Raw genomic sequence first — 26,789 nt, forward strand, 5'->3', positions numbered from 1 at the left:
TAAAGTATTAAAAAAAAAAAAAAAAAAAAAAAGGGTTCCAATGAATTGTGAAATTGTGAAGGATATTTGTATATGGAATTCGGCCTGAATATTTTTGGTATCATTCCAATGAACCAATCCCATTCATAACAGAAATTATAGAGGAGTGTAACCATAGAGCTCTGGAAGGAGTCAAGTGTGATATACCTTTAGTGAAAAGATAAAAATTTGGAATCTTACAAGCAGAGGCAAGTGAACCAGCATTAATGCTCCTGAAGAATACTCTTGCTGCCGAGAAGATGGTACCTAACTCCCCCCTCCCCCCCCACCGTGGCTCAAAGCAACCGAGTCGACGGGCGAGGCAGAGGGGTAAGAAAGTGTGGAGAACCAAGTCCCATGAATGAGACTGTGCAAAAATGCTGGAAAAGCTGCCTCGTATCACTAGAAAAAGGTACCTATGACTCCACAGGCAAAAGCTCTAGCAAGCCCCTGAGATCAAAAGAAAATTTAAAAGTAATATGTGGACAAAAGGACTCCCACCCTTCACGGCATGCATTAAGACTTATGGTATTTGTAATATTCTGTGATTTAGTAATGATGGAAATTGATCAATATGAACACCAACCATTCAAGTGGTCTCTAGTTAAAGGGGAAGACCAGCAGGTGATTCAGACAATCATTACTCCGGGGGCCCCTAGTTTTATGCCCACTCTGTGTCAAATAGTGCCCATAGAACCCTGTCTGAATCTGAAGGGATTCTACATCTGTCCAAGTTCGAATCCTGGGAAAGGATATTGCAATAGCCCAGGGCATTATTACCGTGCATATTGGGGATGTGAAACTATTGTGGCTGACTGGAGCCCAGGAGCGGGTCCTGATAAGTTCCTCAAAGTAGGGTGGGGACCATGGGGATGTGATCCACCTGAAAAAGATCCATATGGTGGCATTCAGCTAGGCCCCCGGTGTGGCATCCCACTAGGCAAAGTGAATTGTAAATTCATATATGTGAACATATCTAAGCCTATGGATCCCGGCTGGATGACTGGAAAAACATGGGGCATGAGATTTTGGAAGTCTGGTACTACCAGAGGCGGGTTGTTCCTTATCAAGAAAGAAGTGGTAACACCTGAACCACAAGCAGTAGGTCCCAACCCAGTTATTAGCCACCTGAGAGACTCAGAAGCTCCACACGTAACAGAGGCCCCAGTCTTGAATATTACCAATACAGCAGAACTTAATCCAAGTTCAAGTATAAAAGATGACCCATTGTGGAAACTCTTAAATACCACATATCAAGTTTTGAACTCTACAAACCAAAACTTAACCCAACATTATTGGTTATGTTATGATGTCAAACCACCTGTTTATGAATCAGTAGGAGTCCGTTCAAGAATAAGACGAAGTAATGGATCAAACCCATCCCAGTGTCTATGGAGAGAGAAGAAACAAGGGATAACAATGCAATACGTATCTGGGAAGGGAAGGTGCATAGGTAACATGCCCCCAAGTAGACAACACCTGTGTGGAATAATAACCTCCCTGGAAGAAAAACCACCTGCAGACTGGCTAGTACCAGACAGCAATACCAAATGGATTTGTTCCAAGACAGGAGTCACCCCTTGTCTATCCCTTAAACTATTCAATGAGAGTGAAGAATACTGTATACAAGTGACTATTATCCCTAGAATAATATACCATTCTGAAAAATTCATGTATGATCACCTAAACTCCCATCATTTGCAGAAACGAGAACCTATCACTCTCTCTGCCCTAACAGTCGCTGCCTTGATAGCTGTAGGAGCTACGGGAGCAGGGACAGGAATAACTTCACTGGTTCAGCAGAATCAAAAATTCCAATCATTATGAATAGCTGTAGATGAAGATTTAGCTCAGATAGAAGAATCAATTAGTGCTTTAGAGAAATCAGTCAAGTCACTGTCAGAAGTAGTCCTACAAAACCGAAGAGGGTTAGATCTCATGGCTAAACTCAGAGAAGGCCTGGAAAAGAGAAAATGAGAATGAGAAGCTCAACAGAGTTGGTATGAGTCCTGGTTTAATTACTCCCCCTGGCTAACTACACTGTTATCAACCATTGCAGGACCAGTAATCTTGCTAGTTCTGGGATTAATGTTTGGACCATGTATATTCAATAAACTAATTGAAATAGTAAAAAGTAGATTAGAAGCAGCACACTTAATGCTCATCCAAGCCAAATATGAGCCAATTGAAAATGAAGGTATAGAAGCCTCTTCTGCCTTTGACTATGGTTTCCTGGTTTGACCCTGGCCAAACACCAGGCACCCAGGGAAATCACTCACTCACCCTCCCCTGCCACAGCTGGGCAGAGGAGAGAAAAAAATTAACAAAGGGTTCATGAGTTAAGGACTGGGAAAAGACACTCCAAGAGCAAAATAGGCTCAACTTAGAGGCACAAAGTGGATTTATTACTAACAAAATCACAGAAGGACAATAAGAAGTAAAATAAGCTCTTAAAGAAACACCTTTCCCCAACCTCTCTTTCCTTCCCACGGACAGTGCAGTGAGACAGAGCATGGGGGTTTTTGGTTAGTTCATCACCTGAGATCTTCTGCTGCTTAAGAGTCCTTCCTCTGTGAGACTGTGGGGTCCCTTCCACAGGAGACAGTTCTCTGTGAACTTCTCTGGCATGTGTCCACTCTCACAAGCAGCAGTCCTCCCAAAACTGCTGCAGTGTGAGTCCCTCCCATGGGCAGACACTCCTCCCAAAACTGCTGAGACCTGGGTCACTCTTCCAAGGGGTGCAGTCCTCCAAGGACAGGCTGCTCCAGCTTGGCAGCAGAGCCCTCACTATTCACTGGCTCTTCCACTGGATCACAGACTCCTCGGGGCATCCACCTGCCCTGGCATGGGCACCTCCCCCACAGGCTGCAAGTGGATCTCTGCATGCCTTGTGGATCCCCATGCCCTGCAGAGGAATCTTGGCTCCAGTGCCTGGAACACCTCCTCTCCCTCCTTCTCCACTGATCTTGGTGTCTCCATGTTGTTTCCTTCACATGTTCTCACCTCCTCTAGCTGGAATTCAAACTGCGTCACCTCTTTGTTTTGATTTTCTTCTTAAATCTGTTATCAACAGAAGTTTGTTCTCTAGCTTGTTTTCTAGATATGGTCTGTTGTTAGCAATGCTTTATAATCTCTGAATGTTAAGCCATAATGAGAAGACAGACTTTATTTATACAAAAAAATAATTCAAAATTGCCCTAAATAATGAAGAACAAGGAATTAATAACCAAGATGGACATCAGAAATGAATTATGATATGCCTTATATGGCACATATACACCCAGAAGACTGAAAAAAAAAAAAAAAGCTTTATATTGCTCTGTGCATTCATCACAGTCAGCTGACAGGCTCTATTGTGAGGGTTCAGGCCAGGCAGGAGTAATTTATTACTATAGCTGTAGGAGAGAAGGCAGATGGACAGAGGTTCAGTTCTCTATCCATACTGGCTTAAAACAGAAGTGCTAGGGTATATCACATTGACAGCAGATATAAACAGCTTTGTGAAGGAGCCTTGATAGAACAGCATGGACAGAGTAGGAAACTGTCACAGCAGTTGTACTCCTCCTAATAACTCAGAGCCTCTGTGTTGTCTGTGGATCTTCTCAGCCTGTCACCCTCTTGCTGGGGACACTGCTATATCCATTGTCAACTTGTTGGGATCAAAGCCAATTTCTTCTGCTGTGTTTGCTTGGTTGATGTATTTTTCTCAATTTTTCTATTAGTTATTTACATAATAAATTGATTATACATGCATTTGAAACCACAAAATCCATGATTTTAAGCCCATCTAAATAATTTTATATTTAGGGAAGAAGGCATTCACACTGCTTAGGTTGCTTGATGGAGAGACAAAGAAAATGAAATAAAAATCTGGGAACATCAACTCTGAGAACCTGAGGGACACTGAACATATCACCAGAGAAAATGGTGATATGTTACTAGAAAGGGCTCTTTTTCTGCAAAACAGTATTGGCTGTACTATTAAGTCCTTTCCACATTAATTTGGTCTTTAAGTGAGTATTATTGTAACTGATCATTTGGCTTGAAAAGTCTGTGTGATTTGATCCCAGTCTGCTGAAGCTCAGCTCTGAACAGGTCAATATCACTGGACTGAAGAGGTTGTAAAATAGAACTAAGAGAGTTTTTTGGCTGTTACGGAAAACTTCAGTATTTTTATGTAAATTAATTGAAACCGACCATAATGTATATCTAGACGTTAGGGTTAATCAGTGTTTTCAATTACACTTAATGAAACACACCTTTCTCATACACTGTTTCAAAGCTGTTAGTGAAAACCCTTATGTTAGATGGCGCTCTGAGCAAGATAAGTATAGTATAACAAGCCTACACAAGTCACAAAAAAATGATCAGTTTCAAAATACAGTCTTTAACCCAATTCTGTAATGATCTGGTTAATAGATCCATTGTAGTGCATCACAAATTAAAAAGATAGTAACTTAGATATGAAAAAACATAAAAAGTGAAAATGAAATTAAGAATAAAACATGATCCACAGTGAGAATTTCAAGAATTATTTTCTATCATCATCTACACAAAACTGGAACTGAAGTTGTTTTGACTATAGGGACAAGCATGAGAAACTGTCTTGAGTTAAATGAAATAATTTAACCTAAAATAAGTTGTGTGTGTTTTATTGAAATAAAATTTTCTTCAGAATTCTTAGGGAGGAAGTGCTTGCCCCTCTTTGTACCTTCATGGCAAAGTAATTCACATTCATTTTCAATTAATGGACCTTGTTTATATGCTGCCTACATGCTGTTTTGCTTTTTGGGTTTAATGTTAAACTAGGGAATTATATAGAACCTCTGAGTGAAATCCTGCCAGCTTGCAGACAAAACCATTTCTCAAAAATGAGAAAATAATATGCTAGATCTACAAACAGGCTGACTGTCTGAGAAGTACCTGTCTTTATTTTTGCTCATATTGATTGAAAAAAGGGGTATATGGAGGGCCAAAAGAATTTTTTTAACATATGTAGGGATCATGTCTTCAGCTGAGACTTTTAGACCAATATTGCAGAAGTTATGAAGCTGACTACTAATATCGAAGCATAGAAGCAATGAGCGATTTGTCCCTAAATTTCTGTGATTAGAAAAACACCCCCAAACAAAACCCAAACAAGTTACTGCCTGTGCATTCAATAATGAATTCATCCACCAAATTAGAGAGGCAAAAGCCCAGTTAGAACTCAAACTGGCAACTTCTGTGAAGGACAGAAATAAAATATTTCTATAAATAAATATTTATAGTAAAATTTATATTTATATTTTATTTACTATAAATAAATATTAATAGTAAATATTTATAGTAAAAATATTTATTACAGTAAAAATGTTTTTATAAATACATTAATGGCAAAAGGAAGGACAACCTCCATTCTCTATTAGATGCGGGAGCAAATTTAGTAAATAAAGATGAGGAAAAAGCAGAGGTACTGAACACCTTTGCCTCAGTTTTCAACAAAAGGACAGATTGTCCTCAGGACGACTGGCCTCCTGGGCTGGTAGATGGTGTCAGGGAGCAGATTACCCCCCCTGTTATCCAGGAGGAAGCAGTCAGACAACTGCTGAGCCACTTAGATTCTCATAAATCTATGGGACCAGATGGGATCCATCCCAGGGTGATGAGAGAGCTGGCAGATGAGCTTGCAAAGCCACTCTCCATCATTTACCATCAGTCCTGGCTTAGTCGGGAGGTCCCAGATGACTGAAACCTGGCCAATGTGACACCTACCCACAAGATGGAGGATCCAGGAAACTACAGGCCAGTCAGCCTGACCTTGGTACCTGGCAGGGTTATAGAGCAGATCATCTTGAGTGCCATCACACAGCACCTACAGGATGGCTGGGGAATCAGACCTAGCCAGCATGGGTTTAGGAGGGGTGGGTCATGCTTGACCAACCTGATCTCCTTTTATGACCAGGTGACCCAACTGGTGGATGCAGGTAAGGCTGTGGATATCGTCTGTTTGGACTTCAGCAAAGCCTTTGACACCATCTCCCACAGCATACTCCTGGAAAAGCTGGCAGCCCATGGCTTGGACAGGTGCACCATTCACTAGGTTAAGAACTGGCTGGAGTGCCAGGCCCAGAGGATGGTGGTGAATGGTGCTGCATCCAGCTGGAGCCAATCACCAGTGGGGTTGGTGCTGGGCCCACTCCTGTTTACTATCTTCACTGATGATCTGGATGAGAGGATTGAGTCCAAGCACGTGTCAAGCACCAAGCACCAAGCTGGGAGCACGTGTCAGTCTGTTGGAGGGTAGGAGGACTCTGCAAAGGGACCTGGACAGGCTGGATAGATGGGCCGAGTCAAATAACATGAAGTTTAACAAGTCCAAGTGCTGAGTCCTGCATTTTAGTCACAGCAACCCCCCTGCACTTTAGTCACTGCAACACCACAGGCTGGGGAGGGTGGCTGGACAGTGCCCAGGCAGAAACAGACCTGGGGATACTGGTTGAAAGCTGAATGAACATGAACCAGCAGTGTGCCCATGTGGCCAGAAAGGCCAACGGCATCCTGGCCTGTATCAGGAATGGTGTGGCCAGCAAGAGAGCAGGGAGGTCATTCTGCCCCTGTACTCAGCACTGGTGAGGCCACACCTTGAGTGTCCACTTCTGGGCCCCTCAGTTTAGGAAGGATGTTGGGACACTTGAGCGTGTCCAGAGCAGGCAGCAAGGCTGGTGAGGGGCTTGGAACACAAACTCCGTGAGGAACAGCTGAGGGAGCTGGGGTTGTTTAGCCTGGAGAAAAGGAGACTCAAAGGTGACCTTATCACTCTCTACAACTTACTGAAAAGGTGGTTGTAGTCAGGTGAGGGTTGGTCTCTTCTCCCAAGCAATGACTGAGAGAACAAGTGGACAGTATTAAGCTGCGCCAAGGGAAGTTTAGATTAGCTATTAGAAAGAAATTCCTCACTGAAAGAGTGATGGTGCACTGGAATCATCTGCCCAGGGAGGTGGTGGAGTCACTGTCCCTGGACATGTTTAAAAGGACTGGATATGGCACTTTGTGGTTGATGAGGAGGTATTAGGTCATAGGTTGGACTAGATGATTTTAAAGGGCTTTTCCAACCTAGTTAATTCTGTGATTCTGTGATCACCAAAGGCTCTTTGGAGACAGGCTTGTGACTGTATGTGAAACTCAAGGAGATTAGTTGCACCAAGTACTGAGCTTTCTCCTGCTTGATGCTTAAACCATGTCAGAATTCACTGTTCTAATCAAAGCATAGCAACAAGGTTTTATTTAGAAAACACAGGCCATTTTTAGTAGCAAGCATTTAGACATCGCCAGGGTGATGTGGCAGCTGAAGGAATTTGAGCCATCTGAGACTAAAATTCAAAATAATCAAAACCCAGGGCATTTGCATAAATACCTCCCTTCTTTTCTTCCTACCTTCCATTACCTACCTATTTGTTTCATTAAGATTCAGAATGATATTTTCAAAATTTCAACTCAAATAGTCCAAAAAGTAATTTCGTAACATGAATTGCATTAAATTGAGTGTAACAGATGGGCTCAGAGCACTCAAAATCAGAAACATTATGTGGATTTATAAACCCCTGAACAGTTGCATGAGGTTCAGAATTTTACAAATCAAGACTTCAGTCTATTCAGGCCAGTAACAGTGTCATTACAAAGCCTGTCTCTGAAGAAATCCTCCCTGCTAATTTGTCAAGTCTTTTGAGAGTAGTCTCTGACTTTTCTTGAAGTGAAAAATTAGATATAGTGGGAAGAATGTAAGCTAAATTATGATAATCCAAGGCGTTTTAACCACTTAATTTCAGCTTCTTTATAACAAATCTTCAGATTTTCTTGATTGGTTTCCACTCATACATGCAGTTTCATCAATTAAAACTGAGTACAGCATGTAATTTCGTTAGTAATTTCAAACTGGAAAACTTGCAACTGCTTTGATCTTATTCTAATGTACAGTTCAAAAATCCTTTTTGTTCAGAACAGGCAGGTGAAAGCAGAAGCTATGGAAGACCATACATCAGTTTCAGAGGGTTTGATAAAATAACTAGAGCTTAATTTCAAGCAGTATAGACTACAACCTTTTTTCTTTTATGAAGACAAATAATTCACACTGAAAAAGATTTGCTACTATACCTAGAGAGGTGAAATCATCCTGGAAAATATCCTAGTGGTGTAACAGGTAGCCTAGCTCAAAGGTATTACTTTTTGTAGAAACAAAGTTAAATAAAAGGTATGTATGTCCAAAATTGATGTTAAATAAAAGGTATGTATGTTGCCCGGAACGAAGTTAAAACACAAACTAACAAGGAGTCAGTTTATGTCGTGCTTTATTCGGGGCCCGGGGACCTGGGGACCAACGTCCCAAATCAGGATTCCCAAAGACCCTCATCAAGACTCAGGTTTTTATACCTTTTTACAAAGATTACAAACAGAAAAATTTTTGATAAAGCAATGACGTTCAGCTACTAGGTAACAGGCTTCTAAAGTAATAAATTCTACATGCTTGTCTTATTTAAAACTATAGGTTAATTACCAAAATTTACCTTCCCCCGTCACTAGACCCCCTCCTAGTAATATTTCAAACTTTATCTTTAAGACGGTTTTCCCTTTCAGCATGTTCTTCATGCTTTGCTAATCCCTTTGATTATTGTTTCCACAGACCCAGCATATTCCCAGGCTACCTTCCCAAGGCCTAGTGCCCTAATGCTAGCCAAGAAGCCTTAGCATAACTACTGCTATACAATTTTCTGATATTTTGGTAACATTTCCCCCCTTTTGAGCATTCTTCAAAAATCTTCTTTGCAAGGATGCTCAATTCTTCAAGTTGTGGTTTCAACATACGGCAGGGGAGCAGTTCTTCTAGAAGTTGGAGCCATTACTTCACTTCGGGTTACTGCTTTCATGATCTTCCGGGTATGAGTTCCTTCCCGGATAATCATTCCCAGAAGGCACCTGTATGAGATTACTACTACAATAATGATTATTACAATCATGATCATATATTGTATCACTGAAGAGATCCAACCAGAGATCTGGATTCCAAATGAGCTAAATAAAGCTCCAACCCAATTATGTTCTGCCTCCTTCTCTACCTCCTGGACTTTTGATTCAATTTGGTCTAATTGGCTAATATCCCTCTCTACTTCGGTAGTCACATTTGGGATGTGTATACAGCAATGGTCATCCTTACCCTTCAAATACCCACACACCCCATGTTCCTTGAGTAATATCATATCCAATGCCATACGATTCTGTACTGTCATCCTTGTGGTTGCCTGTAACTGCAAATTAACATCTTTGAATCCTTTTTTGTGACTGCAGCCAGTCTTTCGGTTTGTCCCATTAACTTATATAACATTTCCCTATTACGATAAGTTGAAATTTGGGCAAACAAAGATTCTAATACTCACCCCTGCACATCCTTGATAGTCAGAGTCAACAACTCCGGTCTTTCCTGTAGTTTGTATTTTTCCCCAGAAACCAAATTTCTCTTGAACCACCATCCGTAATCTGAAAACTTTCTTCTCGATTCCAAGTTACAACTGAGAACGACATCTCTCCCTCTGACAGCTTTATAGACACTATGTTGAGGGCGTATCCCTACATTTGTATGTGGTCTGGCTTCCACTTTCCTTAACTCATAATTTCCATTAGTCCTACAGGACACTACACACAAATATTGTTCTTCTGTCTCCCCTATTCGAGGATTAGTGATATTCAACCATCCTTTTCCTGTCATTCCTTCCAACCACCAGCTTGTCTCTTTTGTTTGACTTTCCCATCCTTGTTCTTGATTCCGTTTCCACCATTTGACTTGTATCTTCCACCTACAAATCTTTTCTAACCTGAACATACAGCTTATCCGCAACGGAGGGCCATCCCATATATCTACTCGGGTACTTACAGGTATTACTGATATTGGGTAATCTCCGACCGCTGCCTCATCCTCAGCCAAAACCTTTACTTCAAAATCCCCATATGCAAAACTGTTTCTTATCCAAGCAATACAAGCAAATTGACCACCTTGATGTCTCTGAATGCCAGGTATTTGAAGGGTAGTATTTCCTCTTTGCTGATTCTCGTCCCAAAATTTTGTGACTCCGTCCTTTATTACCTTTCCTGATCGTCTCCATCCGGCAATTATGTCAGTGAATCCAGCTCCCTGATTGTCAGAAAATAGACACGTTAATTTCAGAGTAGCATTTTCAGGTATTACCACTAAAGGCTCAGGAACATCCACTACCACAAAAGCATTTGACAGATATGCAATATACAAAAACACAGTTATCAGTGTTTTGCTCTGAACACCATTTGGGTAGCAGATAGCGGTTGCACCTCCCATTTCGACGGGGCCTTCTTTACACGGGTATAGTGTATCCAACTGTCGATCCCTTCGACCTTCACTGCGGTGTAAGTTGTCATTATCACCTGGTGAGGACCGTCCCATGTTTCTTTTAATGGCTCAGCGTTCCAGTTCTTCACATACACCTGATCTCCGGGAACAATGTCGTGAACAGGATTTTCCAACGGCAATGGGCGGTTCCACTGCAGAGCTCTTCGGATAGCTGTAAGAGTTTTGTTTAGTGACAGCACATAGTTCATCAACACTTGATCTCCTACCAAATGAGGGTTTCCCTGATAGGTGGATGCATGGTAAGGTTTGCCATACAGAATCTCGTATGGGCTTACACCAACTTTTTCCTTCGGTTTGATTCTTATTCTTAGTAGGGCCAGTGGTAAAGCTTGTGGCCACTGGATTTTGGCTTCCTGGCATATTTTCTTGATCTGCCCTTTTAGTGTCTGATTCATCCTCTCTACCTGTCCACTCGATTGAGGCCTCCACGGAGTATGTAAGTTCCACATGATTCCCAACATCCTAGCTATCTCCTGCACAATTCCTGCCACAAAATGAGGACCCCTGTCTGATGATAGCCCTAATGGCACCCCAAATCTAGGGATTATTTCTCTCAATAACGTTTTAACTACTTCTTTAGCCTGATTTGTTCTGCAAGGGAAAGCTTCTGGCCATCCCGAAAAGGTACACACATAAACCAACAAATATTTATACCCCTGTGCTTTAGGTAACTCAGAAAAGTCTACTTGCCAATAGTCTCCAGGCTGTGGTCCAATTTGTATTTTACCCATTTGCACCTGTTTTCTTACCACCGGATTGTTCTTAATACACAAAGGGCACATAGCATTGATCCTTTTAGCCATTGTTAGCATCTGGTTAGAGATTATCTCATTTTTCAAGAATTTTGTCAGCGCCTCTGCTCCCCAATGGCATTTATTATGTTCTATTTCCAAAACTGTTTTCATGATCCTCTGAGGCAGTACCACCTGTCCAGTAGAAGTTACATACCATCCTCTTAAATTTTTCCGAGCTTGAACAAATGCTGCCAATTTTTCATCATCTGGCGAGTAGAGGGGTCGTTGATCCATAAACGGTGTGGCTGGATTGATTCGTGTGGGCAGTAATACCAACTGAGTCCATACCTCTCGGGCTGCCTGCTTGGCCGTCCGGTCTGCGAACTGGTTCCCTTGGAATGCTTTCCCTTCCTCGTTTCGGTGTCCTCTCACATGCATCACCGCAACAGCCTGTGGCTTATGGATAGCTTCTAAAAGAGCTTTTACTTCTTCCCGGTGTTTAATTAATGATCCTTGGGAATTCAGCAGGCCCCTCTCTTTCCAAAGGGCACCATGTACATGTACCACCCCAAAGGCGTATTTAGAATCTGTCCATATGTTTACCCTCTTCCCTTGACTTAATATGAGAGCACGTGTTAGGGCCCAGACTTCAGCCTTCTGGGCCGAGGTCCCAGGAGGCAAAACTTTGGCCTCTATCACTTGTTGCAAGGTGACCACCGCATACCCAGCATACCTGGTTCCATTCTCCACAAAGCTTGATCCGTCCGTGAACAGTTCCCAATCGGGATTCTCCAAGGGCTCATCTTTTAAGTCCTTTCGGCTGGCATATACTTGCTCAATGACTTCCACACAGTCATGTGCCAGTTCTCCAGTTTCCTCTTCTGCTCTTAAGAATTCTGCTGGGTTAAGATGATTAGTCGATTTTAATTCAATATCATCCTGCTCTCTCAGCAATGCCTGGTATTGTAACATCCGGCTTGAGGATAACCAATGCCCCCCTTTTTGTTCTAAAACAGTCAACACCATATGGGGAACGTATACCTCCATTTTTCTTCCAAGAGTTAATTTCCTGGCTTCTTGTATCAATAGTACTGTTGCGGCCACTGCTCTCAAGCATCCTGGCCATCCAGCACTAACTGAGTCCAATTGTTTGGAAAAGTATCCTACCGGGCGTTTCCATGATCCCAATTTTTGGGTGAGCACTCCCAATGCCAATTTCTGCCTCTCGGTCACATAGAGTTGAAAATCTTTATTGAGGTCAGGCAATCCCAGTGCCGGAGCTTCTCTCAGTGCCTGTTTGAGGGCCTGGAATGCTTTTTCCTCGATCTTGCCCCATTTCAGTTCGGGATTTTTCACAGCCTCGTAGAGAGGTTTGGCCTTTAATCCAAAATCAGGGATCCACAACCTGCACCACCCCACCATTCCCAAGAATGACCTCAATTCCTGATGATTTCGTGGGGTCGGGATAGCACAGATAGTCTGAATTCGATTGACCCCCAACTTACGCACTCCTTGAGAAATTTCACATCCTAAGTAGATAACTTGTGGTCTTACCAGTTGCGCTTTTCTTTGGACACCCGGTATCCAGCCTGACCTAGCATGTTCAGCAGATCGATGGTCAACTTCAAACAAATCTCCTTATCTGCAGTAGCAAGAAAAATATCATCTACATATTGCAAAATCACAAATGAGAAAGGTGACTCCTTTACCTGTGTTGTCTTCCATTCTTCTAATTCCCGAGCCAATTGATTCCCAAATATTGTAGGTGAGTTTTTGAATCCTTGAGGCAGACGACACCAAGTGAGTTGTTTCTTCCTCCCTGTCTCTGGGTCTTCCCACTCGAAAGCAAAATATTTCCTGCTTTGAAATGCCAAAGGGATGCAGAAGAACGCGTCCTTTAAATCAATTACTGAGAACCACTGAAATTTTTCTGACACAGATGTTAACAAGGTATAAGGATTAGCCACCACTGGATGAATGTCCTTAGTGATATTATTAATGGCCCTTAGATCCTGGACTAACCTATACTTACCATTTGGTTTTCTTACTGGGAAAATGGGAGTATTAAACTCAGATTCACATTCCTGCAAAATACCTATGGTCAGGAATTGGGATATCATCGGGGCCACTCCTTTCTTTGCTTCCAATTTTAAAGGATATTGCTTTATTCTTACCGGGCTGGCTCCTTCTTTTAATTCCACTACTACTGGTTGTGCAGCCTTAGATTTTCCCGGAATACCTGTCTCCCATACCCAGGGGACCACAGCCAACTCTATTTCTTTGGGGACTTCTACTGACTCCACTTTCCTAACCAAAAACAATTTAGATATGTTTTCTTCTGGTATTTCTAATTTCGCCCTTCCTTTTTCAAATGTTATTTTTGCTTGCAACACAGACAGCAAGTCCCTTCCTAATAAAGATTCAGGACTATTGGGCATATACAAAAACTGGTGGTCAAATTCTTTCTCCCCAAATTTAATGTCCACAGGTCGCAAAAATGGTCGTTCTTCTATTTGACCTGTTACCCCAACCACTTGGATTTTAGAATCACTTAATGGCCCGACCTGTGTGTTTATAGCTGAGTATGTGGCTCCCGTATCTACCCGAAATTCCAGTGGTTCCCCCTCTATTTCTAAAATTACCTTTAAATCTCGGTCTAGTCAGCTTTGGTTCTGATAGCTTCCCATCATAAAGGCTTGAGCGACACCTTGTGGTCCTCTTTGGAAAGGACTCCCGTCACTCAGTTGGCCCGGACTCCCCATGGACACCACCCCGTTATCTCCCATACCTCCATTAAGGGGGCATTCATTTTTCCAATGTCCCCGATTTTTGCATAGAGCACACTGGTCAAATCCCAGTCTCGATCGTCCCCCAGTCTGCCCTGCCATTCCAAATCCCCCTCTCCCACCATTTGCCACCATACCCATTCCTCTTCTGCCCCTACCACGGCCTCTTCCTCTCCCTCGGAAAGTTCCTTCAGCAGCTTGCTGCAACACAGCCAACATGCTAGCTTGCTGTCTTTTAGCAGTTTCCTTTTCACGATTATTATACACCTTCCACGCCACTTCCAACAATTTCTCCAAATTCCGAGTTTCTTCCCCTTCCAACTTTTGTAATTTCTTCCTTATATCCTCCTGTGACTGTCCTATGAATATCAATGCCAGCTGTAACTTCCCTGATTCCTCCTCTACTTCTAAATTAGTAAATCGCCTAGCAACCTCTTTCAACCGTTCCAGGAAAGCCGATGGGGACTCATTTTTTTCCTGCCGCACTGAATACAACTTTGACCAATTTAATGTTTTCGGCATCCCCGCCCGTAACCCTTCAATCAATAATTCCTGGTAAGCCTTCAACCTCTGGTATCCTCCGGTCGAATTGGGATCCCACTCCGGATCCTCCCTGGGCACTAAATCATTTAAAGTGCCATCTGCTACTCGCAATCGTAGCATTTCCCGAGCCTTTTCAGACATTACTCTAAATACCATTTCTTTCTCAGTGGAGTCCATAACTGTATCTAACAATACCTGCAAATCATTCCAGTCAGGGTTTTGAGTCTTTATAACCATTTTTACCACTCGTGCAACCCGATCCGGGTCCTCGCGATACGAACCAGCTGATTGTTTCCAAATCATTAAATCATTCGGGGAAAAGGGCACTTTTACCATTATCCTGTCCCCCTGCGGTCCTACCGCTTCTCGCAAAGGAGCCATCAAAGAGGGTTGTACCATCCTCCCCCCTTTCCCTCCTACCCGACCTCTCCTGGTCCTTTCCGATAAAGGAGTTCTAGGCTTTTCCTTTTCCCTCATTTTCTCTCTACCATCCTCTTCCTCTGAATCCCCCTCGTCTGAAGATTCCAGAGGAGGAGCACTGGGTGCTACCAGCATTGAAACATCCTCCTCAGGTTCTTTGAATGTGACAGAACAGCACTTACAATTTTCCCTGCTTTTACAACCTAAACATTTGTCATCTGCAGTAACGTTCAACACCAACAAACCACACTCTTTCTGCCACTCCGGCTTTCCTTGCAAATAATAAAACAAATCCAAATACGGTATCTCATCCCATTTCTCATTATTCCGCAAAAAGTGCATCAAAGGAGTAATAATATCAGAATTCAAAGTACCATTCCGGGGCCATTGCATTCCCCCAGTCTCATATTGTGGCCAAACATGATTACAATAGTCCATTAATTTCTTTTTGCACAGTTCTTGCCCAAAATTACCCACTTTCCAATTTTTCAGCAAGCATCCAAGCGGAGAATCATCGGGGATCTCCATACCTACGGACGCCAATGCTTTGAAGTTTTTAAACGGCATCATGACACACTTAATCAACAAACACTCACTCACAATTTTATTATCTCACTCACACAACTTGATTATTCCACCAATTCCACCAATTCTTGCCTTTTCTCGTCACTGCGAGCGGCAAGTGCTGGTCCTGCACAGCTTCCTTGCCGTGTCTTACGGCCAGCGCCTAGGCTTTTACCACAACCACAGACGTCTTTTTACCCAGCCCTGCGGGAATTACTCTCCCGTCTTATAGGGCGACACCCTTATTAGAGGAATAAAGCACTTGTCGGGCTTACCTCACAGTCGTCCGTCAGGCGCGGGGTCGGGCACGGGTTGATGTCTCCCCAGAAATCACCTGGTGCCGGCGTGGAGTTGATCAGCTCGCGAACCGCCCCAGCAGCCTTCGGAGTCCTGCCGCGGTCGCCAGAAAACTGTTGCCCGGAACGAAGTTAAAACACAAACTAACAAGGAGTCAGTTTATGTCGTGCTTTATTCGGGGCCCGGGGACCTGGGGACCAACGTCCCAAATCAGGATTCCCAAAGACCCTCATCAAGACTCAGGTTTTTATACCTTTTTACAAAGATTACAAACAGAAAAATTTTGATAAAGCAATGACGTTCAGCTACTAGGTAACAGGCTTCTAAAGTAATAAATTCTACATGCTTGTCTTATTTAAAACTATAGGTTAATTACCAAAATTTACCTTCCCCCGTCACTAGACCCCCTCCTAGTAATATTTCAAACTTTATCTTTAAGACGGTTTTCCCTTTCAGCATGTTCTTCATGCTTTGCTAATCCCTTTGATTATTGTTTCCACAGACCCAGCATATTCCCAGGCTACCTTCCCAAGGCCTAGTGCCCTAATGCTAGCCAAGAAGCCTTAGCATAACTACTGCTATACAATTTTCTGATATTTTGGTAACATGTATGTCCAGCAAGGGATGACTGAGTAAACAATCGAGCAATTCTGCCGGTATAACATGTTAGGATACAGACACTCTAAAAATAACTTCTAATAAAAGGCAACTAAACAAGAAAAATAGATAAATAAAATTTTCCCTAGAACAACTTATTCCACATCCTGTTTATCTACACACAAAGTTACACTGGTCTCTGTTGTGGTTTTGAAAACAAACCAAGTAAGAGGCTCTAAGTCAGAAATAAAATTTAATGAGAAGAAAAGGAAAATAAAATAGAATAGAATAAAATAAAAAAAAATACAAAAAGAAAAAAACACTGACAGAGTCAGAATACAACCTGATCAGGGTGATGGAAGCAGTCCAGACGAGGTGGTCTTCCTGAAACAGAAATCTTGTAGAAAGGTTTGGTAGCTCCGGTCCTCTGGGAATCCAGTGGGTGAGGGCTGCTTCTACTGTCCCAAATCCCAGCTTATATCCAGGTGAGAATGCTCGGCTCTTCCCCATGGGCGGAGCATCTCACAATGGGATGATGAGTCATGGAAGAGAGCCTTGATGGCCCATTAAAGAGAGAGATAACTCCCAGAGGGAGTTATCTCTGTGAGTCATGCAAAAGGCATTGATGGGCCATTAACTGAAGATGGTGATAGAATACATCCTAAACTACAACCCAGGACAGTCTCCTATTTTTATGACAAGTTTCTTTTCCTGGAGTAAATATATATCAGGGATTTTTCAAATATCAAATAATACAGTTATGAAGTCAGAAGCCTATAGTGAGAATCACCCTTATAAATATACATGTTTACTGTCTCCTGTATTTATTTCAGTCAGGAGAACTGCCAGAGCTGAGTATTTTATTCTGACATGAATCTTGACTCTTAGCATTTTGTCTAGCCTTAGACTGTTGATGTTTTAGCAGTTGAGACAGCTTTTCATGTTTTAGTTCAGGAGTATGAGAAGGCATGGAGAAACTGAAAACTTGAACATTTCCTGATACACGTCATTTTGGACAAGCCACATGCTCAGTATTCATATAAGGGAAAAAAAAAGGGCAAAAAATCTGCAAATGATGATAGAAACCTGAAAATCCCTGTTTTAATGGGCTATTTTGCACAAAATAGGACTTTAGTATTTGGAACAGAAATCAAGATGGATAAAGCATTCCATATACTGAGAACCATTGTCCTTTATGGATATGAACATTTTACAGCTTTTTAAATATGGTAAATTTGACACTGAGTGTGGGAGTTACAAGGTTTTTTTTTCATTAGTAGTGATTAGTATTTAGCAGAAGCAAACACCTTCAGGGGATTAATTATTCTAATTTTACTTATTTCAATGCAGTTTGATTGGACAGTAGAGTGGAACACAAAATAAAAATCAGTTTCATGTTTCCAGTACACACAAAATATTTTCTTACAGTTACATAAGCAGAAATTTTTTCATGAAAATGGTTTAAGGATAGGTTGAAATTTTTATTTTTTTTTAATTTGGTTCCAAATTAGCATAGCTGTAGATTTTTTTGTCTTGGAAAAATTTGATATTTCCCCTGTGAGTCTCATCTACTTCAGATCCAGTGTTTTTTAAAAATTCTAAAGAAAATAGGTTTTTCTATTTGCTGTGAAGATTTTTCATTGCAGTATTTTTGCACTGAAACATCTATGATCCTCTACTCACATTGTTCCTTTTTTGTTTTTCCTTTGTTCTATTTCACATTTCCTTTAGTTTTTAGATTTATGATTAATACTTTTATTGTCCACTTGTGCTTTCTTTTTTCCTTCTTCCACTTCAGATATTTTGTGCTCATTTTAGTGCAAGAAGGGTGAAGGAAAGTTACACATAAAATCCCCAAAGCCTTCACAATCACCAAGATGCCCAGAGTCCCAGACATCATACAGCTTCAACCTGAGGCAAATTAATTTATATGAATCCCTACTGGAAGTCTTCCTGATAGACATCTGTAGCAGTCCCTGTTGTGCACAGGTATCACCAATACTACTACTTGTTTTTTCTTGACTTAGTTGTCTGTGGTAAACTCACTGAGGTCAATTCGATGTCCAGAGTGCTGGCAGCTATAGCTGCAACTGAAATCAATGGCCACTTTGCTCTACACAGTTTCACTTCAGAAGAAAGAAACTCTCAGAGGGTTAGGAGACTGCACTGGTGGCCACACTTGGAAGAGGCACAAAAATCACAATGCATATCAGCACCACAAAACTGTCAGAAGTTACAGTAAGAATCTGTATTAGCAAAGCTCACCCCTTCATATGAGCACAACCACGGAGTGAAAATAGAAAATTTCAATAGTTTTTTAAAGCTACTTCCAAGCCCCCAAAGCATAGCAGAAGCTTTTGGAGAGATGTCCAGAACTGCAGTGTTATGGGTAATTCATTCAGTGAAATTACCTCAACAGGTAATGCCATACCCCAAAGTAGTATTTATATAAGCTAGAAACACAGTTAACTGTGTTATTTAAAAAGATCAACAAAAACACAACGGTGTTTGTCTCTTTTATTATGAAAGATACAAAAACAGAGTGTAATGAAGCTATCATTTAGAAACATGAACTTTTTTTGAACCAACTCTCTATTTACATACACAAAATTCCCCAAGTGGAACAATACCAAATGTGAGACACATCAGAATACATGATATATACAAGTTCAGAGATTTAATATCTCTGTTACTCCATACATGATGGCTACACAAAAAGTCAGTTCCTACCAGTTTCCCATAAGTATTTTATATTAGGTTTATGAGGCAAAATAAAGCAGAATCTGGTGAATGTTCTACTATCTGAATGGTTACTTTGTAAAAATAGAGCCAGGTTTTCAAGTCACGCTGCATATTCTATCAAATAGTCCATACTTCAAACTGATGTAGGTAAAAGAACGAAAACTGTTACTGATTTTTATTGTCATCAAACCAGAAATATATCAGGAGTTCAAGATGCACTTGTTTTCAGATCACTAATTAGCTACTAAGAAAAGCAAGTATTTTTATTTTTCATAAACTCTTCCTTCAAACAGAAAAGCCAAATAAAACACTTGACCTTGCTTTGCATGATCAGACATTCTGATTAAAAACATGAAATACACAATGATACACTACTTTGTATGGTTTTTAACTGGAAGCAACTACTGCTTAATTGGAAAGGCACTTCTTCCTTTAGATCAGTCCACTTCCCTACATTTTAGTTTAGGTGCATTTCACACAGAGAAGTGATTTCAGCTATGGCATTTGTGATAGCAGAAGGGATGTTGTTAAGAACTTTTGCTCTCCAAGCATGGATGGCCTCAACAATACCTTCTGGATTGCTTGAACCCAAGTCACATAGTGAATATACGGCTGCCAGCTGCACGCCCCAGGGAACACCTGCAAAAAGTTAATGAAAATCAGCTTATAGAAACTTAGATAAGCAAGAATGTTTTGGAGAATCTTGAATCTATAGAAACTATTATTCAAGAACTTAAAATAAAACACATCAACAGTTGTGATGCCTATAATACATAATACAGAAAGATGACAACCTGCACACAAATTCCGTAACATCTTATTTTATATTTATATTCCAATTTTCTCAATTTAGCAACTTTTCAGTATTCAAAAGGCATACAAGAATTGACTTTAGTCAAGCATAATCAGACTTAGGAAAATAGTAAGGTTTACACTGAGTTTGAAACAAATACAGACATACACTGTACACCACACACCACCAAGTGAGAAGAACTTGAGATTGCAAGGAAGAGAAGTTATACATGTGGTTCAAAACAGCTCCCTAACATTAACAACTGCTTCACTGCAAAATGTACGTAACATTCAGAGTAACTCAGCAATACAACTCTGCTGCTGCCTTGTTTCATCAATATCTTGAAGTGTCTTTCTCCCAATGACAATTTTGTTAGTAGTAAGCTTCAGCATAAATTGCTCAGGTAAAAAAACACTAGCTATTACTGCTCGAGTTACAATCACCCTTCAAGTGATCTTAACTTCATCACCCTTTAATTGATCTCTAATGCAGCTGTTAGGCTCTTACATTAAACAGTCCAGTTCCAAGTTGTCTGAAACTATCTCAGAATTTTTATCTATCTCAAACAGAAGGGAATACTGTTAATAACTCATTAACTTTGTAAGAGAAAGAGACTCAAACTGAAAGCCATTTGACATGTTATGCACTAACATAAACAGCAAAAGCAGGCTGTTTTGCTGTATGTGCCTAAATTTATATTCTGGTATTGCAAAACTTCACATTGTGGATGTTACATTCAAGTTTCTCTAAAAATATCCAGTACCTTCCTCTTTTGCATGGTGTACAAACAGTCCAATTACTGAACTAATATTCTTCACTGCAGCAAGATAGCCTTCCTTCAAACCTATTTGTCCTAATCGACCTGAAAGAAAGTAAGAGTTACTACATATCTGACTATTTAGACAGTCAACTTCCCAGCTTTTATACTTCTCAACTGTGTGTTGAAGCATCAACAAAAAATGCAAATTTTACCTACAAAAAAGTAGTTCTTGTTACCGTCTTGTCTTGGGAACAACAGTTGTCCTATTCCTTGTGTAACTAAAGACCACAAGACATTTTTCATCACATTGATTCAACCTCCCATAGGTTTACAATTTTTAAGTGTAAAACTCATAAAGAATGCAATTTTTGTTTAATAAACAATATCATACAGCCTACATACTGAAAATATTTTTTGAAACTCAAACTATAGCTATTTACATCAAATGCCATCTAGATCCCCCCCAAAATTAATCTAACTTAAATTTATTACAGTATTAAGTTGCATAAAAATTGTATTTTATACTGCTGGAAACCATATGACATGAAGCTGTGTCATGGGAGGTTTAGGTTAGCTATTAGGAAAATGTTCTTCATCCACAGGGTGGTTAGGCACTGGAATAGGCTCCTCAGGGATGTGGTCACAGCACCAATCCTGTCTGAGTTCAAGATGCATCAGGCACATGGTGTGATTCCTGGGGCTGGCCTGTGCAGGGTAGGAGTTGGACTTCAGTGATCCTAGTGGGTCCCTTCCAACTCAAGATTTCTATGATTCTGTATGTGGCTATAGATGATTTCGTTTTAAATGCATAAAACATGCTGGTATTTGTTATCATGAATCAATATAGCATCTCTCAGAACTGAAGTACCTACTTTCCACAGGCTGATAAACAGAAAATATCTGCATAAAGATCCAATAAAATTCAAAAATACTTCAACTCCCTTTCCAGACAGGCCTGACACTTTTATAAGGACATACTTACACGAAGTAGTTCAACCAAGAATTTAGACTACTTACCAATTAGTCTGAGTGTCAATGCTATAACACTATCACGAATGGATGGAGCAGTTTCATGCTCCTTTCTTTCCTTTATCCAGTTATCCATAGAAGGCCAAAGCACTTTGCTGTGAAAGAAAAAAATTAATTTGAAAATCTTATACTGCATGAAGGGGAGGTTATAGTATTCATATAATAATGAAGGCAAATGACTCTTTTGTTTATTACCAACTTTAGGCAGACTGACTTCACAGATGTATATGAAATCATGTTGCTTTCAAATATCATGCTGATATATTCTGTAAGTTTCTTATATGACTGAAAATTCTGTTTGTATGTAACGAGCAGGACATGATGCTTGCTTTTAAACCTAAAAGGACCCAAAGTAAGACTTTTTTAATCCTTAAAATTATGCTAATAGACCTTGTTACATATTGCCAGCGCAACTCACAATCACCTTGGTATGGCTTCAATTAAAATTACATATGTTTTACTGAAGCTAATATGTATTTTAAAAGTATTTCACCTAAAATAACTTCTTTACCATCTGAAAGTATGGAACTTTTATAAGACAATGATGACTATAAGTATCACTTATTATGTTATGTCACAGATAAACAAATGTCTATTATGTCATGTAACCTCTATATAGAAAATCAAGGCTGTTAGATGAGTGTAGGCATCAAAATGAAGTCTTTCAAACAAGGTTAAGTATCGTAGCAGTCCATATCCTGGATTATAACTTCAAATAAAATTTAAGACATTGAATCTAAGTATTATAATTATTTTAGAATTAAAATCAGACTGAAATCAAGATAATACACTAATGAGTATGGATATATTTTACTTTCATCACTGAAGGAGTGTTATTTTCTTATCAGAAATTTCACCCTCATTTTTTACTGTGGGAGGAGAGGAATTCAAGAAGTAAGTTCAGAAGAACAGAATCACTTTGCTTCACTGACAGACAATTAATCTCAAAATCTTGGAGGTATTTTGAAAACAATTCTTTAATAGAACAGTTCTAACAGGGTTCATTTCTTAGGACAATACTATAAAATCCTACATTTCCTCATTGATCACTCCTTTTGTCTTAAAATAATGCACACATACACAGGAGTCTAGGTCTCATCAGGTTGAAACATCCTCATTTCTAAATACCCATGTGATATTTTATTATGTTAAAAGCTAAGTCATAATGGATTTGGGAAACAAAAAAAACCCACCACCAAAACAAAACACAAAAAAACCACAAAGGAAAACATTTGAAAGAAGTGATTGCCACAATACCTTATAACATTATCATGTGTCCAATCCCACTTCATGTGAGAGCAGAGTAGATCAACAGCAAATATATACTGCCAAGCATCTTCACTCAGATCTTCTCCATACTGCTCACTCAAGTGAAATTCTACTTTAGTACATGACTGCATTTCTAAAAGCAGGTTTGAGACCATAGTACCAGCATCTAAAGATGAGCTCTGGAATTTTAGAAGGTAATTACCATAATGCATGAAAATTTATCAGCCCAGAACCAAACTCTTTAGAAATATTTGATACTGACTGTGTACACCATCTTATACCATAAATCCAACTTTTGGGTTGAATTAACACAAAAAAATAGAGTACATAAACCAAAACCATCAAGTACTAGTATTTTTCCTGATGCCTTTACTAAAGGGAGAGTTTGGGGAAAAAATACCCAAACAAGAAAAAACACAGATCTCACACCCAGTCTCTCATCTCGTTCTATAATTTGGGGATTTTTGTTTCTCTCAATGCAGCATTAAGGTAAGAAGAGTGTTTTTCCAGTGCAGGAAGATTAGTCTAATGTTGTTCACTTTCTAAATAATTTTAAAATTTGTTAGTCTTTATTCTTTATTAGGGACAAATTTGCAAGCAAATACTTTCAATAGTTGAGGTAAATAAACATGCCATGTGAAACCATTCTGCTAATTAAGTAGCTAGGGAAGAAAGGAAATTAAAAAAACAAGTATTTTTTGAATATCTGACTAAGCTTATCATGTAAAAAGAATGGGTGCTTGACACATCTTCCCAGTACAAAACCTCATATAATTGGCAAGCTCTGCCATGATGCAAGTCACTAAAATTACATGCTTTGACCAAGAAACAAATACCCATTCCATGTGAGTTTCACTTTTAGAAGTAGAATAATCTCCTATAATTATATGTATAACAGACTGTTAATCACAATCTACTTGAAACTTTTACCTGTATTTCTGCCCAAGTAAAACAGAGCTTACAGACAGGATGATGTCATCTCCTGTCTTCAATATAGAAAATTCTGAGGTCTTTGTCCCCAGCTGCTGCAGCACTCATATTTCAGAGATCCATTAATAAAGTAGGTAGTGTGAGTGCAAAGAATATTTCCAGGAACACTTACTAGGACATTCTTACGTGCATCTCTACTGGCACGATTCTAAAAGGTGTAACCTAATGGAATGGAGAATACAAACTCTTTGCTAAAGAGAGACTACAGTAAAACAACTCGGAATACTAGAGCTTAATACTACATCACAATTGTGATTTAATAGTAAAATCTAGATACAAATCCATGCCAAATCAACTCACTCCTGCACTAAAGCAGGAGGTTTAGGGAGCTGTAATTTCAGTGATACCATATTGAATTCAGGGCTGGCATCAGAGGTTAAAGAAAAAAAAATTATCATACAACACTGAAAGGCTATGATGACAGCAGTGAGATTACTGCATTCTTCAAGGCAGTTGTAGAGCAGCATGTTAGAATAGGGAATAGATGAGCTATTGTCATGGTTTAGGAATGGTATTCTCCAAATTAGTGCTCCCACTGAAACCAAGCACTGCTTGCTTCCTACCTTCTCTCCCTTCCTCTTCCCTGTGGCGGGATGGAGAGGAGAATTGGAGGCACAAAATGTAAAGATCACAGGTTGAGATAAGAACAATTTACTGGAAACAGCAATGAGATAAGAAAACAAATTGTAATAGCAATAAATTAGAGAGACCAACAATTCACCTGGAAGCAACAATACCCAACCTCTCCCTGCAACTCAGTATGCTGACCTGGAAGGGACTCATTCTCCCTGCAAGAGACTCCCCCACATCTCTGGTAATGATGTGAGGTGGTACAGAATAAACCTGCAGGTCCTAGCCATGCTCCTTTTGGCTAGTGCAAAAATTAACCCTGTTCTGGCCAGAACCAGGACAGCTATAAATCAATATGATTTTGTTGACTTGATATTTACAAAAGCATTTTATTTCCAGGAAGCAAGCCTGGCATTAATATGGAGTTTTCAAAAATAAGGGGTCCTAGCCTTTAAACAGCCTGTTACACCGACTCCTTTAGAAGCAAAGCACCTCTGGCTTTCCATCTGCATGATATAAAATTGCTCCCAATGATTTCAATTTTTTCTCCTTGCAACATTCTTTTCAGGATAATAGTATGTGCCTGCTGAAAATTGATAGAAATTAAATTATTTGCCAAACAGCTCAAAGATCTGAAGTCAGCTCAAACTGATCATTCTTCTTCTGGTATAATTTTTTTTTGTTTTGTTTTGATCACACCAACTGCTTATGAAATTAACTTAAGGTTTTTTGTGATAAAAAAGTATTTACAGTCTACCTTGCAAAAAGATCATGAGTAAAAAGAGACAGGCTCATTTTGAAATTAACTGCAGTAATGTATTACCTGTTACACAGAGAACTACAAAAGATAAAAAACCAACACATATTTTAAAAAGCAACAACAGAAAGCAAAAGCGAAAAACATCTCAAAGAACAGTTCCACAGACGGAAAGAATTCCCTAGCCCTACAACACTCTAGTTTAAAAACAACCTTTACTTTTAATGCAATAGTATTTAAGAGGGAAAACAAGAAAAGGTTTGTATTCTAGTATGTCTAGACAACTAAGAGGAAAAGGCCTGAAGCGGCGTTAGTTGCACAATTGTACAGCCTCCACAGGATATTCACACCCTTCATTAGAAAAGTTGCTTGATTTGATTCAGCCAACCAATGCAGACAAAAGCTGATACTGACAATGAAATCAAACATTACCTGTTCCCAGTTGAGATAAGCACTTAAACAGGCCAGCATCTCATTGCTTGCACTTTGCCTGACAATTAATTGCATAGCTTTGTTAATTGCACCTTGGAAGACAAATATGTCAGACCATACATTGGTGATAAATAAAATCAATTTTTCGGAGTCTGGAAAGTCTAAGGAAAAAAAGAAAAAAAAAAAAAACAAAGTAAATTTTTAACATTTTAAAAAACCGAAATACATCTTCAGGCATAAAAAGCTAGTATATTCAGCATGCTAACTAGGAAAAAAGGCACAGAAATCAAATCACAACTGCAGCCTAAGGAAAGGGAGTCATACTAGCACATATCAGTCCTGAGACTAAATAAGAAGAAAAGATCCAAGAGAAAAACCAAACAAGAAACACCAGCAGAGCCCCAACAAACCTTAAGCCACATCCCCCATTGTATTTTGACTTCTTCCCCCTTCATCTTTCTTAATGCACTTTAGTTCATGAAGGAGAGTGGTCTTAGAGCATTGAAACTGAATTCTTTTCAGATTACATTAGACTGGAAGATGCATTCCAAGAAACTACCTAATACATTTCAGTCACAAATAAGCACTCTGATCACTGGACCAAACTAGAATTAGTCCAGAGAAAAAAATAATCTACAGTACTTGCTAATACCTTGCACCTATACACCTGCAAAATATATATATCTATAAAGCCTGCAAAGAACTTTCACACAATTCAAATCTGATGTTGTTCTGCAGTCAGAAATGACGTATTTTGCAAGTTGTATGTGAGCATATGTGAATGTTGCACGCTACTATTTGTACCTCCACAGATCTAAAAAACTGTGCTGCTCCATATAATGGAAGAATCTTCATTCGTTAAAATAATTCAGAGCAAGTATCTGACAACTATCAGTCAGAGAGGACAGAGTTCCAGACCATCAATGGGACGCCAAAAGACCCTTTTGAATACCAAAGCTGAGAGCTTCAAGGGAAAATACTAAGATAAAACATCAGCGTGTAGACTGTAAGCAATAACAGATACACTGGAATAAATAAAAAAGTAGATATTACTTTCATGCATGAAATGCTATA

General features: G+C 39.8%; 2 protein-coding genes across 6 annotated transcripts in view; both read right to left on the bottom strand.

Moving 5' to 3' along the window:
• Nucleotides 1–10,305: 10,305 nt before the first annotated feature.
• On the bottom strand, nucleotides 10,306–18,802 carry LOC136373282 (uncharacterized). The gene is given in 6 exon segments (XM_066338438.1): nucleotides 10,306–12,737; nucleotides 12,740–13,822; nucleotides 14,111–15,070; nucleotides 15,389–15,491; nucleotides 15,755–15,889; nucleotides 18,785–18,802. Coding segments are annotated over 6 exon segments (4,731 nt in total).
• Nucleotides 18,803–18,876: 74 nt separating this feature from the next.
• ICE1 (interactor of little elongation complex ELL subunit 1) overlaps nucleotides 18,877–26,789 on the bottom strand; it is a 37,162-nt gene continuing 29,249 nt past the window's right edge. For all 5 annotated transcript variants that reach the window (XM_066323354.1, XM_066323336.1, XM_066323330.1 and 2 more), the window contains 5 exons: nucleotides 25,716–25,876; nucleotides 22,955–23,145; nucleotides 21,686–21,792; nucleotides 20,672–20,770; nucleotides 18,877–19,754 (listed from right to left, as the gene is read on the bottom strand). In XM_066323354.1, coding sequence (XP_066179451.1) covers nucleotides 19,573–19,754; nucleotides 20,672–20,770; nucleotides 21,686–21,792; nucleotides 22,955–23,145; nucleotides 25,716–25,876 — 740 coding nt within the window. In that variant the 3' untranslated portion in view covers nucleotides 18,877–19,572. The remainder of the gene's footprint in view (nucleotides 19,755–20,671; nucleotides 20,771–21,685; nucleotides 21,793–22,954; nucleotides 23,146–25,715; nucleotides 25,877–26,789) is intronic.

Source organism: Sylvia atricapilla, chromosome 1, assembly GCF_009819655.1.
Source record: "Sylvia atricapilla isolate bSylAtr1 chromosome 1, bSylAtr1.pri, whole genome shotgun sequence".
Lineage (NCBI taxonomy): Eukaryota > Metazoa > Chordata > Aves > Passeriformes > Sylviidae > Sylvia > Sylvia atricapilla.